Genomic DNA, 19,359 nt, shown 5'->3' on the forward strand with positions numbered 1-19,359 from the left:
CAGACAAAGTTATCTCGAAAATTAGCTGGCATAGGAAGCTGTAAACTCACATGCAGATAGCCCTTAAATCGGGGGAGGGGGGGGGGGGGTGCGGGTTGTAGACATACTTGGTGACCAAATTTCCTATAGAGGTTTCAAAGTGATGAAAAATACTGACTAGAAAAGAAGAGTCGTCTCTTTTTATGGAGAGTTCATACTTCATATTCACTGACTCCCTCTTCAGAGAATCTACCGAAGCAATTTGGGATAAGTAATTTATTATGAGGGCAGACAAGGGACGAGGGGGTAAAAAATGAACAATATACTCTCATGGCTAGAAGGTCTAGGAAGCTACAAGTTAACATGCAGGTAGCGCCTGACCTGTAAGGTTCCAGAAATACTTGGTGACCAACCCACGGGATCCTCAACAAAGAGGGTTTTCCGAAAAATCTATCCTTTCCATTGTCACACTGATTTACCTTTCACACTCCACGGAAAATCCCCATCATCCCGGCATTTAATAATTACTAGATCGCGTGCATTATTAACAATAGCTGGGAGCTAAAGATTATCACTCTTTCAGGCGTATGCCATGCTGATGATCTGCCATACATATGGTTCATGAAGATATTCCCGTTCAGATTTCCATCTTTCACAGCGGAGATGAAAACAGTGAAAAGATTAGTGACCTTGTGGACCAACTTCGCAAAAACAGGGCAAGTATTTTGGAACACTAGCACTTTCTCAATAGTTTTCTTTAACGAGATATGCAGTAAATGAAATTCTTTAATTGGTCAACGACAATTGATTGATTGATTGATTGATTGATTGATTGATTGATTGATTGATTGATTGATTGATTGATTTATCCTGGCAGGATTAATGCCAGGTGTCCGGCTCCATGGCTAAATGGTTAGCGTGCTGGCCTTTGGTCACAGGGGTCCCGGGCTCGATTCCCGGCAGGGTCAGAAATTTTAACCATCATTGGTTATTTTCGCTGGCACTGGGGCTGCGTGTATGTGTTGTCCTCATCATCATTTCATCATCACGACGCGCAGGTCGCCTACGGGAGTCAAATCAAAAGACCTGCTCCTGGCGACCGAACATGTCCTCGGGCACTACCGGCACTAAAAGCGTTACGCCATTTCATTTCAATGCCAGGTGGCCTTTTCTTACATCTAACCACTTAAACACACTATTTACAGGAAGTCTTTCTCTACATATAGCCTATATACATACCTAACTGAAATTATTCCCACAATTTGTTTTACGTCGCACCGACACATAGGTATTTTGGTGAATATGGGGTAGGAAAGTAATAGGAGTAGGAAGGAAATGACCGTGGCCTTAATTAAGGTATAGCCCCAGCTTTTGTCTGGTGTGAAAATCGGAAACCACGGTAAACCGTATTCACGGCTACCGATAGTGGGGTTCGAACCCACTATCACCCGACGTGACACCTACGTGACCAAAACCATGCGGCCACTTGCTCGATAAATATTACGCATAGTACAAACCAGTAATTAATAAGTAATTGAGTAAGCAAGTTATTTGAAACTAAACTAAAAGTATAACAAAAATAAAACTATTTTAGTCACTGATATTCCCTAGAGTTAAATGTAGGCCTAATAGCGAGATGGATGTGATGTTGTATTTGCAAATCATTTAAAAATAAAGGCTGAACGACTCCCTCCATATAAAGATGGTAATAATAATAATAATAATAATAATAATAATAATAATAATAACAATAATAATAATAATAATAATAATTTCGTGTGGCTATTTCTAGCCGAGTGAAGCCCTTGTTAGGCAGACCCTCCGATGAAGGTGGGCGGCATCTGCCATGTGTAAGTAACTGCGTGTTATTGTGGTGGAGGGTAGTGTTATGTGTGGTGTGCGAGTTGCAGGGATGTTGGGGACAGCACAAACACCCAGCCCCAGGGCAATTGGAATTAACCAATGAAGGTTAAAATCCGCGACCCTGCCGGGAATCGAACCCGGGACCCTCTGAACCGAAGGCCAGTACGCTGACCATTCAGCCAACGAGTCGGACATGATGGTGATGAAGATGATTCGTTCAGAATGGCTGGATCTCTTACTCCAAAGATGACAGCCGCACTTCCTCGGGAAAGTTCGGGAAACGAAGTTTAACATTGCATACAAAATATACACTCTAAAGGGCGATAATATTATTTGTTTATCCCTGATTTATCCTACAGTTAAAACGTGGCTTTATTTCATCTCCTAGACAGACACAAAATGAGTTCAACCTTTCTAAAAAAATATGCTATAATTTTGTATTGTCATATATGACATACTAATGTTGATGTACAAGATGCACCAAAGTATATATCATTTTAGCGCCTGCAAAAATCGCCATGTGAACTATTTTAGCTTAGAACTTTGGCCGGTAAGATTCTGTCATCTAAGGTTCAAAATTGTGCGACAATTGTTGAGGAATTCCGCTCTTCATAACACGTTTGTGCTGCGGGTCAGTATTTCTCCAAAAATATTATCGCACGCGCAACCAACAACAATGGTTTTACTGTACGTCCCAATAACTAAACTTTTACTGTTTTCGGAGTCGTCGGGGTACCAGAATTTTGTCCCACGTTAGTTCTTGTACGTGCCGGTATATCTACGGACACGAGGCTGTCGTATTTGAGCACCTTCAAATACCACCGGACTGAGCCGGGATCAAACGCACTAACTTGAGCTCAGAAGTCCAGCACTGCCATCTGCGCTACTCAGCCCGGCACACCAAGGGTATGATCTACAAAGGGTGACACCGAGTCAGTTGGCCGCGCGGTTAGGGTCGCGTAACTGTAAGCTTGCATTCAAGAGATGTGGTTTCAAATCCCAATGTCGGCAATCCTGAAGATGATTTTCGCGGTTTCCCATTTTCACACCAGGCTGTACCTTAACTAAGACCACGATTGCTACCATCCTAGCCCTTTCCCATCACTCCGCCGCCGAAATCCTTCGATGTGTTCGTGTGACGTTGAACCACTAGCAAAAAAAAAACACATCCTAGTACTTAATATTTACTCACTTACAAAACTGAAGAAATTTCGATTTCTTCAGCTGGTATATCGTCCCTTAAGAAACAATGCCGCGTATCTGACAATGCTGTTCCTGTCCGATATTTTCCTTAAGTCTGGTCACGCCTCCGGGCCACACATGGATATACAGTCCATCAGAACAATTTTCGTTGAGTTCATGAACCTTAAATACACAATACTCTAGGAGGGGGTTATGTCATGCAAACATACATTCCTACAGTACGGTATAGTAAGGTTCATTTTCCTTTACACGTGCGGGTAGGGAAATGAACTCAACGAAAACTGTTCTGATGGACTGTATATCAATATGTGGCTGGGAGGCGTGACCAGGCTTAAGGAACAATGGATAGGAAGAGCATTGTAGTTTTACATCGATAAATTCTAGGCCTGGCACCTGCTGGCCCAGACAGCTAGAGAAACGATAGGAACACGCACTCGAGAACCGCCCAGTCGTTAGCTGGTAAAAACACACAACCAAGTTTCTGGTTACAGATGGACTTCCCTCAACCGCACAAATATTAACCAAGTAATCAACAGGTTCCGCCTTTGCTGGCAGGACCTAGTGTTTACAATGCACTATGTCTTCTGGTATAGGCTAGAGCAATTTTGTTACTTTCATTGACCTGTCTCTGTCTTATCCTTGGCTTTGACAATATGAAAGTGACTGAGGTATGAGCGATGCTAGTAATGCCATTCCGTATGCAGCCAGTCCCTGCTATGAATAGTGTGAAAATGTTGCTCATAGGGTCGGTTGGTGTATGCATTCCAGTGGGCTTGGCAGACTGGTATGTAATAGCAACTCTGGCTCGGTGAGGAAAGCAACGGGAAAATACCTCACTCCTCATTTTCCTAGTATGCCTCTTCAGTGATGCCTAGGCCATCTATGACAGCTGATGGCAGAGCTGTTGAGGATCCAACCAGCGGCATCGCTGACGGACTGAACATACATACAATCAACAGGTTCCTCTCCTCAGACTTTCAAATATTTCGCCTTGAAAATAAAAATATTCAACAATTTTTAAATGAATTACAGTATATGTACATATCAATGAATTGTTTACATGATACATCATGACACAATCAGACATGCCTTTGAGAGAAAGTTCTAAAATTCACAAAGCTGGTTAATGTATTTGTAACCTAATGCGAATTGCACTGATTTCAGGAATCCAACCTTGGGGACATCAGCGCTACTGCCAGTCAAATGGCGACCTTATTCCGTCTCGGATCCTGCATATCTACTGATAGACAAGAATCTTGAAGTAAGAACTAACATCGAGAAAAATCGAATGGATTTCTGGGACAGAGTCTACACGCAATATGGTAATTCTACCAGGTGACATGTGATGGAACAAGTTTCTAATGGTTGAAAGCATTCCCCACTGTACTGATTGAATTTTTTTGAATAAATAAGGTAATAATCCTAAGAATCCTGTCCTTTAAATCCTGCCTTCTCATTACTTCATTATTTTAATTTTGCTAGTGGCTTAACGTCGCACTAATACAGTACTTTATTTTTTACAATTTGTTTTACGTAGCACCGACACAGAAAGGTGTTATGGCGGCGTTGGGATAGGAAAGGCTTAGGAGTGGAAAGGAAGCGGTCGTGGCCTTAATTCAGGAACAGCCCCAGCATTTGCCTGGTGTGAAAATGGGAAACCACGGAAAACCATCTTCAGGGCTGCCAACAGTGCGGCTCGAACCCACTACCTCCCGGATGCTAGCTCACAGCCGCGTGCCCCTACTAAGGTTTTCGGCGACGCAAGGAAGGAAGCGGCCGTGGCCTTAATTAAGGAACAGCCCCAGCATTTGCCAGGTGTAAAAATGGGAAATCACGGAAAATCATCTTCAGAGCTGCCGATAGCGAGATTCGAGCCCACCATATCCGGAGTGCTATCTCGAAAGTACGCTATCCTAACCACACGGCCAGTTCGCTCTGTAAACCAGAATCTTTTCTCTACTCAATTCTGTTTATGTACCGGTATTTTATTTTTGTTTTTGTCGTTGCTTCACATGGAGAAAGAACTCCATTTTGATTTGCGTAGACCCGTGTGTTTGGTTCGTGTGAAGCTTTCCTGACAATGTGCGAGTCAGTGGTGTCTGAACTGGAGTACATTTTCTCTCTGGTACCAAGTTTCAAGTTTCTAGGATGCCTGGAACTGTCTCATTAATTCATGACTTTTAACTTTTATATCTTTTTACATGGACTTCCATTGATTAGTATAGATCGTGGAAATAATTTAAATGTCAAAGTCAAATTTGTAGACATAGAACCAGTTTTCTTTTAAAAAATTGAGTTAAATCAGGAAGGAAGCAGCCATAGATTTTGTGTGAGCTGTTTCGAATCCTACGCACCGCACATTCTCCTTTTAATGTCAGCAAATTATATCGCGAGTTAAGAAACAGTACAACGTATCTGACAATGGGAGATGCGACCAGTCTTAAGGAAAATAATGGATAGAAAGAGTATTGTCACATACGTAGTGTTGTTTCTTAACTCGTGATATGTGTCTACACTAGGAGAGATATTTTGACTGTTTCAACACTTAACAACTGTATGCGTCACTCCTTTTCAAAACTTGCCATTTCTATTTTTCAATATTTTAGAACTGATTATTTTTTGTGACCTTCATTTTGTGGCATTTCTACAAGTTGACCAATTACTTCTACATCAACTGTTAGTTTTAAACCTACTTCAGGCATAAAATAAATAACTTTGAAATAAATGAATGAGTATTTTGAGTTTAAAATGCAGGAGAAAACAAGTTGTGATCAGTTTAAACACAAGTTTTGCGATGTTCAGTATACTTTAGAACTAGAATTTTTGCAAGTATTTCTAACTCTTTTAGATTTTTTGTTTCGGTATTATGCTCTTCATTCTAATGCAAAATTATGTACCCGGTTAACCAATAATAATGTTATTGGCTTTACGTCCAACTAACCACTTTTACGGTTTTCGGAGACGCCGTAGTGCCGTAATTTAGTTCAACAGCAGTTATTTTACGTGTCAGTAAATCTACCGACACGAGGGCGACGTATTTGAGCACCTTCAAATATCACTGAACTGAGCCAGGATCGAACCTGCCAAGTTGGGGTCAGAAGGCCAGCGCCTCAACCGTCTGAGCCACACAGCCCGGCAACTTCAGTGTTTGTACCAGAAAATTTGATATCCTCATGATACCTAGAAAAGTCAAAAATTCTCAAAATTCCCCAGAGGGTCTGAACTGGGTGGGTTCGAAGTTGAGGCTCAAAAGGAAAACACCAGAAGTACGAAATTGTAAGCATTTTTTCCATCTAGGTATAAAATTTTTACAAAAGGTAAAAGGCAGGAGTTCTCGAACTGTTTTGATTCATGACACACTGTTGCACATCCAATCTGCTTTGGGATTATTTCGAGCACAGTTACTAGACTGGTAACCGTGATTTCGAGCGCTACGGAACACACTCAATAGATCATGAACCCTAGCGGAGGATATATAAACTACTGGTACACAAGAGAAACATAATCTATCGCTCATGTCCTATCTATACTACAATTTTCAACATCATGGCTTTGCAAACAGGGATTTTGAGCACTGATCAATATTAAAATAAGACACTGAAAAGATTTCTGATTATAGATACATAATTTGGGTGTGATTGCCTGCGACTCTTCCTTGTATTGAGCAATTGTGCAAAAGTAAACCACCCCAATAATGCAATAATAAATGTAAGCGATGTCTGGCAATAATGTAATACTGGCAGACCATTCTTAATTTTTCAGTTTCTATTACATCTATCATTTGTAATATTATTATTATTATTATTATTATTATTATTATTATTTATTATTATTGTACCGGGAGGTACACCCCTACGCCGCGCATTTAAATCTTGCGCCCAAAAAACTCATCTACATGAGAAACGGTGAACTTGAGACTAGACCTACTTAAACCTTTACTCAGAAGATGTCACTACAGTAATTTGACGTAATTTTCTTATTGTGAAGTTTCATGTATTACTGTATGAAATTCTACGTGTTTTGTTTACCAGTCATCAAGAAGTTTGGACTTTCTTCAACAGAGGTCACTGCTAAAAAAACTATGATTATGCACCCTGGTGCGAAGTGGATGAACTTTGATTCAAAGAAGTTTTGTATTCATAAGTTTTTTTACTAATTGATGTTCATTTATTTTTGGGTTGGCAATGTTTATCTTTTCCTTCCGCCAGTTTTGAATCCAGCCAATCCCTAATTTTTGTAATTAATTTCCAACCAATCCCGTATTTCTTCTTCGACATTGAGTGTAACTTTGGGAATTGGCCAATAAAATTAAGAGGGTGGGGCTGGTTTATTCGTGAAAGGTCTCGAACTTTCCCCGAGGGTTTATAAACTGCGGATTTTCTCGTCTCTTGGCGAATTGATCGTCATCTAACTTAGTGTGTGTGTCAAGCAGGTGGCGGGAGGCGCCCCTTTCATCAGGCAGCAGAACACCGACAAGGTATGGCCACTTAACATCTTTATTTCTTGCTAGCTCTGCAGTTTAACCCGAGGGATAGGTTCGAAACTTTAACTATGTAACCAACTTCTCTAAAATAGAAATCCCCTTTTCGGCTCATGTAAAAACTTCATAAAATCTTTAACTGTAAATCGGGGATAGAGAGTGATGTACCCTCCCAAGCTCCCCTTCATATTGGTTTGAGGTGACTACGTTTTGTAACTGGTTTTCTTCCTTTCGGTAATGTCTTAATTTATTCTTGTACGAGTCACCTCCATAGTTTGGGAATAGCCCCTGTGTCATCGGCCTGGTGCCCTTTAGGGTTTAAGAATTCATTTCAAGGAATGCAAGCTTTCGCCTCCATTCATTTTGTGTTCGAGCCATGTAGTTGACCGTTTTTACGTTTACATGAAGGCCCCGTAGGTTGGGGAGTAAATACCCCTGTATTATCTTTTTTTTCTATTGTTAGTTGTGCCTTCAGAGGCTAGGATTTGTAATTTAGTGCTGCCTTGAATAGGCTTGGAAAACTGAGAGCCTGTTAGCTCTTTTTCAAAGTTTGTCAGATTAATGAATGCCACTGGGAGGCTTGATATTGAAATTGACTGAGCAAGTGCTCCACGTATTAGGGGAGTTCTGCCCTTGCATTAAAATTATACTCTTTGTAAAGTTGAGCTGAGAGCTCAGGAAATGTAAAACGAGGGGCTTGAAGCCCAGGACTTGTGGAATTCACTGTATTGTATTTTCCTTGACTTGTTCCAAATTTGCTAATTGTAACTGTTATTTGTTGATTTTTTTTAAATTAGAAAATATAACCTTTGTTAAAGTTTTAAATTTTGATAGTGTAGTTAGACCATTCACCCCGGCACCTTCTTTCATCTGCTGGTCCACGGGTCCCATAACAATTATTATTATTATTATTATTATTATTATTGGCCTTTTTACCCATTTATGGGGGTCGGCACTTGGTGTGGAGTTTGCCCAGTTTTACGGCTGGATGCTCTTCCTGACGCCAAACCCTATGTGGAGGGATGTAATCACTATTATGTGTGTCTTGTATGGATGGCAGTGAAGTGAGATGTGTGTAGATGAAGGGATTTGTATTTCGACGAACACAAAAACCCAGTCCCCGAGCCAGAGGTATTAAATACATGCAGTTAAAATCCTCGGCCAGACCGGGAATTGATGATAATGCTTGTTGTTTGAAAGAGTCCTAATATCTAGATCATCGGCCTCTAATGACACGAGATGTGACGAAATGTACTGGCAATTAAAATTCCAAATTTCACCCATTCACCAGAATTCAAAACAAGATGATGATGATGAATGCATTGAATATGAATTAAAAATAATCAACGGATACAACTCTCAACTGAAATTTAAAATACAGGGTCTTTCATAAAGAATGAACCGATTTCGAAGGCTTATTGCGCCGTACTGAAGCCACGCAGCGGAACGAGTCGCATATCGTTACAAAGGGCGTGGCCTCACATTTCTATTAGAGTCAGTAGTGCTCCGCGCCTGCCTCCCCTCCTCCAGACTCCACTCAACCCGCACAGCAGTGAGCTCACTCAATGCCGCGTGAGTCTAGTGTTGTTGCGGTCGCACGGACCGGGTCTGTGGCCACGGTGCAAAGCGAATTCCGTAGGAGATGTAACGATGACGCGTACAGGCCTACTCCCAGGAACATCCGACGGAGGTTCCAACAGTTCCAGGAAACAGGATGTTTGTGTAAAGGAAAAAAGCCCAGGTCGACCACGAACTGCACGGTCAGAAGAAAATGTGAGGAGAATCCAAGAGGCGTTTACTCGGAGCTCCCGGAAATCCATATCTCAAAGTCGTCGTCAGCTTCAGATGAGCAGTACCAGTATCTGGCGTGTCCTGAAAAGACGCCTACACATGAAACCGTACAGACTTCAGCTGGTTCTGGCACTGGGGCATGCTGACAAGGGACAACGGTTGGAATTCTGTGCCGCGATGCTGAACAGGGAAAACGATGAAGAAGACACCTTTTCGCGCTTCATTTTTAGTGATGAAGCAACCTTCCATATCAATGGCTGTGTCAATCGTCACAATGTTCGGATTTCACCGAACACCCACATGCTACAATCGAGCACGAACGGAATTCTCCCAAGGTAAATGTTTTCTGTGCGGTCAGTAATGTTAGGGTTTATGGCCCTTTCTTCTTCAACACCAACACAGTCACAGGACAAAGCTACCTCGCAATGTTACGGACCTGGCTCTTCCCTTTGCTGCAAACACACTCATGCGACTTCATTCTCCAAGAAGATGGAGCCCCGCCGCACTGGAGCTTACCAGTGCGAGCATTTCTGAATGAAACAGTGCCTCAACGGTGGATTGGTCGACACACTGCTACGGATCGTGCTCTACTCGCATGCCCTCCCAGATCCCCAGACCTCACTCCTTGCGACTTCTTCCTATGGGGATAGGTCAAGGACAAAGTTTATGTTCCGCCACCACCCACTACACTGGATGACCTTCAAGAGCAGATAACACGTGTGATCAACTCAGAGGATCGTGATATGCTGCAACGCGTTTGAGAGGAATTGTGCTATCGCCTTGATGTGATCCGTGCTGCTGGTGGTGGTCTTATTGAACACTTGAACATCAGTCAAACACATGTGTCTTAGGTTTAATCTTCTACTACTGACTGTTGGGAAAATATAGCTTGATGAAATCGGTTCAATCTTTATGAAAGACTCTGTAATTCCAAAATCCATCCGCTGACTAGAATGTAAAAAGACGACGATGGACAACTATTATGAATTTAATACAATCAGTGGATCCGACTCGCTATGCCCCTCCTTCTCATAAAAATAACTTAAAACAATGATATAAACTGAACAAGGAACTGCTTCCAAAGCAAAATCCTAAATCAATGATGTTTGTTGTCTAAAGGGGTCCAAAATCTAGATTACCGCTACCTCATAATGATACTAATCGCTGGTGAAGTAGAATCATGGCGCGTCATGTAGTAATACTAATCACAAGTAACGTGAACTCACGGTGTTCCTCACATAGTGGGAATACTCACAGGGAATGTACTACTCAAAGTTAACGCAGACCGATGGTCTTCCTCACATAATGGCGCCACTCGTAGGTAACGCAGACCCATGGTGTTCCTCACATAGTGATACTAACCACAGGCAACGTCCAGACCGGTGGTTTTCCTCACATAGCGGTACTGAACCAAGTCAACGTAAACCCATGGTGTTCCTCGCATAGTGGTACTTAACCAAGGAAATGTAAACCCATGGTGTTCCTCACATTGTGGTACTAATCGCAAGTAAAGGCGACCCATGGTGTACCTAATCACAGGTAATCTCAAGGTTCAAGATCCATCAACCCTTGGTCGCCCCTTTCGGTCGCCTCTTACGACAGACAGGGGATATCGTGGGTGTATTCTTCGTCTGCGTCCCCCACCCACAGGGGTTCCAGGAATCGAACGTGGGGCCAAAAGAGCCGGACGTCTTTGCAGTTCTTTAAGGTCAATAAATGTAGCATGGAAGTTCTCAACCATCTAAGTGCCAAAATCACACAATTGAGTTAGTGAATAAAAACTCTTTCTTTTTAATTTTGAACTGATACTATTTAATGTTATGAAAAAGCTAGTACACACCTTGTGTCAAAGAAGCCAGCATAATTGAATTTCAAAACCTTGAGTAAAGCAATGAATGAAAAAAAAAAAAAAAAGAGGAATATTTGATGTCAATAAAATCAGAATAAGCTAATCTTTTACCATTTTACCATTTACCCTTTAAGTTTTACATGCATTTCAAGTGCAACCACAAACCACCTTGAAGTAATACTAAATGTTGTGGCTAATGCAAGTGAATATGTTAATAAACATTGGAAGTTACTTAAATTCCAATAACGTTTAGCTAAAACTGCCTATTTTTTGGACGAATATAGCCTATCATTTCTAGCAAATCATTTTCCTTATTAACACTTAATTCTGAATGATCACGGAAGGGTTGCAATTCTAGATTGAGAAAATCCTCCATTTTAGCTCCTTTGCAGAAAACGCGATGATGTGTCCAGTCTTGAGCTTCGCCGAATCTTCTTTTCGTTGACACTAAACCTTACTAATCTGATGATTCTTTGTATTAATAAGTATATTTGCTGCTGCATCGAAGCCTAGAAATCCCAAACGCGTGAAGTTTTAAAATTACTGGAGGGCCTAGCTTCTTTTGTTACAGCATGTATATCATGCATTTCTTGGTATTCATGAGTTTTCACCTCTTTTCTATCAGTGCAAAATCACGATCCGAAGCAGAAAAGCTGTGTCCAACTTGAAGAAATATATGATCAGTCTGTTCATACAAGCCCACCTTAAGAAAGTATAAGTATAAGAACACTAGCATACGGTATTTTTTATTTTTTTGGCCTGCATAGTTATCACTCCATACAGTCAACTTTTTGTTTACCACGTTCGCATGTATGCCATTGAGTGCATGAAGGAGAGCAGTTATCATTACATTGGCTCCTCTAGATACTTCGCCCTCATGCCATAAACATTTAATTGCATCAGATATGTCATGGAGATGAATGCCAAAGTTATATGAACCTAAATGTCTGGAATAATACATTGTTGAATGGGTTAGGAAAGGAAAGCTGGAACACTTCTAAGTTGATGAGCTGGACAATATACGCGATATGGGTGCACGTGCAACACAGCTGAGTTAGAACTTCCAAATGTACAGAACACGTATGCAGGGCAATTTCTGGATAGGAATATCATATGAACTACTTGTTGGAGGCCTGGTGCTCGGCCGGTCTTGGGATACACTGGCCTTGGTATATAGATTGTACTGACATACAAAACTAAAAATTCAAGGAAATGGCAGTTAGCTGGTTTAGAACGTTCATGCTACAAATAACGATACTATACCAAAATATTTAATACACATACCGATTGGACTGGCCGCGCCTGTTAAAGCGCTACGACTATGGAACCAAACTCTGCATTCGGGAGATGAGTGGCTCGAAATCCACCGTCGACTGTCCTGAGAATGGTTTTCTGTGGGTACCAATTTTCACTTGCAGGCAATTCCCGGGACAGTTCCTATTCATAGCCCACAGCTGATTTCTTCAATCTTCTTACCCAGGTTAATTCAAAATCATTCATTTCATCTTCATTAGCTCCTCAATTAAGGTTGGCGTCAGGTAGGGCAACCGGGCATAAAAACATACCATACATTAATCCATCTCACCTCATCTCCGACCCGTATCAAGAAGGAGGACTAAAGGGTAGATAAACTAAAATATTTAATACACATGCCTATTTTTGTGTTCATATTTCTACAATATATATATTTTTTTTCGTTGGAGGCATGTACCGGAAATTTCGGAGGCATTAGTATGCAGCGGCGCACCCTTTCTGAACCATGTGCTTTGGACGCTTAAAGTAATATAAATGATAAAATCAATATATAGGAAATAAGTAACGTGTATACGTATCTTTGCCAGTCCGTTTTCGCCTTATACTTTGAAGAACGTGATGGAACCGGACAAAGGGAAAGTGAAAACACTTCCTCCCGGCTGATATTCCATGGTCACCACTTCACGTTTGATTGCGAGGCTTAGGGAGCATTCCTTTTCTCACCTTTCATGGCTCTCCGCGTAAGTCGTACTTAATCTCTGACGGTCGGAACATTAATTCTTTCTTCATCGAGCAATTTGGCTGGTTCTTGTGGAATAGTGCTTATGTTCGCAACATCTTGAGTTCGATGCCAGCCGAGGTAGGTGAATTTAATGTTTAAGACCTACGAAATCTACAGAAATCCATGTGATTCACACTGAGCCGTAGGTGACCAGTTCCTTTCGAATGTGTTCCAGTACCCGACCCACCTTTCTCAAGCCCTTTGCTTCACATTTTTCGGATGAAGTCTTACAGTTTTTTTTTTTTTTTTTTTTTTTTAGTGATCTTGACTTTGCCATACTTACTTTTCATTCTTTGTTCAGAAATGGTTCACAGGAAATATAAATCTTTACCACGCTGTGTGCTGGAGCCCCTGGCGCATCACTGCCGTGAGATTAAGTGACCCATGCTCCATGTATCACACCACAATGCCTGTTCACACATGATAGCGTTGCCACGGACATGTTGCTCCAGTAGGTTATACAATTCCCGTGCAATGCGCCTGTCGATGTGTGTTGGAGGCGTGTTATTCGCTTGTTAATTCTGCATCACCTTATTCACCAGGGTTACAAATCATTTTGCTAACCCCACTATGTTTGTTTGTTTGTTTGTTTTCTTTGTATCAGTCCAAAGGTTGGTTGGATCCTCAAATGCTATACCATCAGCTGTCATAGAACGCTTAGGCGTCACTGAAGGGGCTTTCAAAGAAAATTAGAAGTGATTAGCTTCCCGTTGCTTTCCTCGCCAAGCTATAAAGTGCAGTTATGCACCAGCCTGTCAAACTCGCTAAAATCCATTCCGCCGGGCTGAGTGGCTCAGACGGCTGAGGCGCTGGCCTTCTGACCCCAACTTGGCAGGTTCGATCCTGGCTCAGTCCGGTGGTATTTGAAGGTGCTCAAATACGTCAGCCTCGTGTCGGTATATTTACTGGCACGTAAAAGAACTCCTGCGGGACTAAATTCCGGCACCTCGGCGTATCCGAAAACCGTAAAAGAATAGTTAGTGGGGCATTATTATTATTATTAAAATCCATTCCACAACGACGCTATGAGTGATACTTTCTTACAATTCACGACAGGGACTGGCTGCATATGGAATGACATTACTAGCATCGTTCATACCTCAGTCACTTTCATATTGTCAAAGCCAAAATGAAGCTGAGACAAGTCGATGAAAGTAACAAATTTGTTCTAGCCCATACCAGAAGACACAGTGCGCTGTAAACACTAGGTCTCGTCAGCAACGGCGGAATAGTATTCCACATACAGCACTCGTTAGCATAGGAATAACCTCTTGCCCTGAATCAGATTTCTGAAACAGCAGTCACTGATATACGCAGGGCAAGATACTTGCCAGGTATGCGCATTGTCACATAATGACTTCATGGCCCTCAGATACAGTGTGTTTGGCATGCTATGACTACAAACATTACAGAAGCGTGCCCTACAATCGTAGCCTTGTTTTAGGGATTGCGGGTGATTGTGATATGCCGCACTTTACACCAGTTACTTGTTCACCAACGGAGCCGATTGTACTATATAAAGCTTTTTCTGGCCCCGGCTCGCTACTTGGGGCACCGCTGACGCCGGCTCAACTCGCGACGGACGCGAGAGGGATTTTGCACGGCGCGCCAAATACTGCAGTTAATTCACTATAGAAATGGGGTGGCCTAGAAAGCGCAGGGAAGTAAAAAAAAAAAAAAAAAAAAGATTATCCCCTTGAATAAGAATACTGATGCGAGACCGGGCGAGTTGGCCGTGCGGTTAGGAGCGCGCAGCTGTCAGCTCATATCCGCGAGATGGTGGGTTCGAATCTCACTGTCGGCAGCCCTGAAGATAGTTTTCCATGGTTTCCCATTTTCGCACCAGGCAAATGCTGGGGCTGTACCTTAATTAAGGCCACGGCCGCTTCCTTCCCACTCCTAGCCCTTTCCCGTCCCATCGTCGCCATAAGACCTATCTGTGTCGGCACGACGTAAAGCAAATAGCAAAAAAAGAATATAGATGCATAGGTGGTGGTGGTGATTATTCTTCAGAGGAAGTATAACTAGGAAACCATCCTCTAACTAGAAAGAGGTGCCCATGCAGTAACCTACATAGAAAGTTACAAACCGTACATTGTATAAAAGGCCGTAGCAAGCAGATGTTTGATCTCAGAATGTCCGGCTCCATGGCCCCGAGTTTGATTTCCGCCTGGGCTAGGGATTTTAACTTTCATTAGTTAATTCCTATGGCTCGGGGGCTAGGTGTTCGTTCCGTCCTCAGCATTAGAATTCATCTTAGGTTGGGTACCATCCTCACAGCTGCGCAGGTCGCCTATAGGACGTCAACTTGAAAGACCTGCACCAGGTTTCTTCGGAGGCCACACGCTATGAACATTATCACCTTAGACTACAGCTATGACTCGTAGTGTCATGATCCTGCCGCCGGTTACTGGTGGGCTGCTTTATATCAAGAAGCGGTGAACTTCGTAATTCAGTACACAAAATCAGTGAACTCTATAAAATATCTTGTTATATTTAAATGAACGTTGTGAAAGAAAGAATAGATTTCAGCATCGTTTAAATTGTGCTGCTGAAGACACTAGGTTTAGCAGAGATACAATATCTCAATTGTTTTATAAAAATAATATTATTCCTTTTGATTTTGTCTGCAACCTTAAAACTGTTCTTAATGAGGAACAACCAAAGATCAACTCCCTCTTTCTCTATCGACCAAGTAACACAGGGAAGAGCTTTATTTTTCAGAGCATTGCTGCACGCTTCGTGACCAGTTATGCTTCTAGTGTTGGTTCCCTTTTATAATTTGCTTTTGAAGTTTTTCTCAAAAAATCGCTAATTGGCACAGAGTAAGCATTTTGGTAGAAAATACTTGTGAGGATATGAAATGTCTACTCGTCGGTGCACCAATTCATCTTTCAAAAAGGTATTCACCACAGCAGGGACTCATTCGTACCCGTATAATTCTGAGTTTCTCGGCAAGGGTTACATATATACACGTGACGAGCAATCCTTGGTGAACCGCATGATGAAAAACACTCACGAATAACTGAATTAGAGATACCTCGATATTAGGGGAGATGTTCTGGTCCATGACTACTGTACACCCTCGCATAATGCACGGAGATGGGTGGTAAGAGAGTGCAGGGCTTTCACAATCCTCTCGAAAGCATTCCAGTTGTGTTCAATAGGACTGAAGCCGCATGACCCTCAGAGATAGGCAAGCGTATTCCTGTCCGTGGAGTTTTCACCGAACGAACTGGCCACAGTTCGGGGGGGATGGGAAAGTACATTGTCTTGCTGTAAGTAGAGGTTTCCTTCAGGTTACTGGAGACGAAAAAATGGGTGGACATGATCTGGCAGCAGATTCCTGTATCGTTCGTTCACAGTGAGGGATGTTGGCAGGCGTTCCAACGGCCCTGTTTTATCCCATGTGATGATGATGATGATGATGATGATGATGATGATTATTATTATTATTATTATTATTATTAAAGGGGTCTGATGCTACGAGGTGCAACGATATGAAACTATAATTAAAACTTCAAAATGTATCCACTGACTAGAATTTAAAAAGAATGATAATGAAAAATGACCATGAATCCAGGACAATCACTGCATCCAATTCACAATACCTTATTTTCTGAGACCATGTTTGTTGTCCAAAGGGGTCCAAAATCCACGTCACTGATCCCTTATAATGGTACTAATCTATATAAATAAAATCGTAACGACCGTGTGTCTGTACATTGACTATTTTGGCGAATTTTTCGTAATAATAATTTTACGTAATAGTGACCATCTGCACATTTTTTAGCTTTAGTTTCTTGAAAATACTAATTTTTACCGCGCCCCCTCCCACAAAATCAAGATTGCAACGCAATCTGCCAGACGAGCTAGAAAACTGAAATTTGGCAAAATTGTACGTTTTACCCTGTAACCGAGGGAACATTCGAAGATCTTTAAATTTTTTACTCTTTATCCCCGAAGAATATCAAAATATGGAGGCAATTTTAATGACGGTGCAGACCTTCGTTTCGAGGTATTTCGTGGCTAATCGGTAAGTCCTATCACAAAACGGATGGTACAATCTCAGTTCAAATTGGTATGATCTGCAACTTTGAGTCTGTGACATTTTGTCCTATCTCTATCCCTTATATGTTAGGTTTGTCCCTATTTCCCAATTGTAAGTAAATTTTGCACTTTTTACACGCATAGTTCATACTTTGAATCACTTATAGGAAATAGAAAATCATCAAATTCTGCACGGTCATTGGCCCATACAGTAGCCATATGTGAGCCGAATGCTATGTTTGTAGCTGTCACATAATTATCCGAAAATTAATGCACTGTGGGACAATCTTACACATATTTCACCCTATTCAACGTTTATAACTCAGTCTGACCCATGGATAGATGAGAAACGAGAAAACCGAGCTTGATAGGTGCAGTCGCTTAAGTGCGGTCAGTGTCCAGTATTCGGGAGATAGTAGGTTCGAACCCCACTACTGGCAGCCCTGAAAATGGTTTTCCGTGGTTTCCCATTTTCACACCAGGCAAATGCTGGGGCTGTACCTTAATTAAGGCCACGGCCGCTTCCTTCCCATTCCTAGCCCTTCCTTGTCCCATCGTCACCATAAGACCTATCCGTGTCGGTGCGACGTAAAGGAACTAGCTAGAAACGAGAAATATCATAGGACCAGACATTTAGACGCTAAATACGGCGTCTTACGGTACAATCCGTTTGTCCATATGACGTACCATTCAGCAGCAGTTAATATGTATATGAAGGTCTGTAATATTTTAAAATATGCATACACTTTTGTATGTCGATCTATACATATTGACTGATGTCGATTTGTAACTATCAAGAAAGGGTGTGTTCTGCTATTGTACTCAGTACTCCCCACATCGAATTTGACTGGCAGTAGGAATGGAGTCCTTCTCCAACTCTTGTGTAAGTGGCATTAGTAAGGAGGGCCCACCATTGTAATGAAAAACTCCCTTCTCGATTTCACTTGCAGAAGGCAAGGGAGCGTGCAATTTTGTTGAAAACTCCTCTACCCGATTGTGTTTGGCTGTAGGCAAGACTGGCCGCCATTATGAACAAATGCACCCATCTAAAATGTGACTGGCCTTAGGCATAGTGACCTGCTATTGTAATGGAAACTCACCAACTCGGTGTGACTGGCAGTAAGGTGGCTGGCATTAGGAAAAGGTGTCTGTCATTACAATGACAACAGCACAACTCAATTTTGACTGGCAGTAGGTAAGTTGCCTGCCATCTGTCTGAAAGTAGGAAAGGGGGCCTGCGATTGTAACGAAAACTTCCCAAATCGATTGTGACCCGCATTAGGCAATGGAGCCTGCAATTATAATGTAAACTTCCCAATTCTATTGTGAATGTCAGTAGGCAAGTGAGCCTGCCGATATCACCACAACTCCGCAATTCACACTTTACATTGGAAACAATGTATGGGGACCTCCCCATGCTGTTTCGCCGATAACACTAAGAGACATGCAATTTTAAAAATCTTATTCACTGAATGTACAGAAATTTACTTCGATATCCGTATGCAATGTAAAATACCGTAGCGAAGCACGGGTACATTTCCTAGTCACTGATATAGCAGAACCATGGTGTTCCTCCTATAGTGGTACTAATCACAAGTAACGTAGACCCATGGCGTTCCTCATATAGTGGTACTACTCATAGGTAAATGAAATGTCGTATGGCTTTTTTTTTAGTGACGGAATATCCCAGGACGGGTTCGGCTCGCCAGGTGCAGGTCTTTCTATTTGACACCCGTAGGCGACCTGCGCGTCGTGATGAAGATGAAATTATGATGAAGACAACACATACACCCAGCCCCCGTGCCATTGGAATTAACCAATTAAGGTTAAAATCCCCGACCCGGCCGGGAATCGAACCCGGGACCCTCTGAAGCGAAGGCCAGTACGCTGACCGTTCAGCCAACGAGTCGGACTACTCATAGGTAACACGGACCCATTCTGAATACAGTGGAACGAACACATTCGAGTGCAGTGCTGGACACTTTCCGCTAGACACTAGTCTGCAGGCGAGCGCCGGCTCCCCCTCCTCGGAGAGATACACACGATAGTACTAATCACATGCAACGCCCAGACCCCGTGGTGTTCCTCACATAATGGTACGGCTCTTAG

The 19,359-nt window shown here is 42.1% G+C and overlaps 1 protein-coding gene across 1 annotated transcript in view; it reads left to right on the top strand.

The window, feature by feature from the left end:
* LOC136877309 (uncharacterized) overlaps nucleotides 1–4,384 on the top strand; it is a 193,873-nt gene extending 189,489 nt beyond the window's left edge. The window contains exons 19-20 of the mRNA XM_068228720.1: nucleotides 563–695; nucleotides 4,210–4,384. Of these exons, the coding sequence (XP_068084821.1) occupies nucleotides 563–695; nucleotides 4,210–4,384 (308 nt within the window). The remainder of the gene's footprint in view (nucleotides 1–562; nucleotides 696–4,209) is intronic.
* The last annotated feature ends 14,975 nt before the right edge of the window (nucleotides 4,385–19,359 follow it).

This window comes from Anabrus simplex, chromosome 7 (genome assembly GCF_040414725.1).
Source record: "Anabrus simplex isolate iqAnaSimp1 chromosome 7, ASM4041472v1, whole genome shotgun sequence".
NCBI classification, from domain to species: Eukaryota; Metazoa; Arthropoda; class Insecta; order Orthoptera; family Tettigoniidae; genus Anabrus; species Anabrus simplex.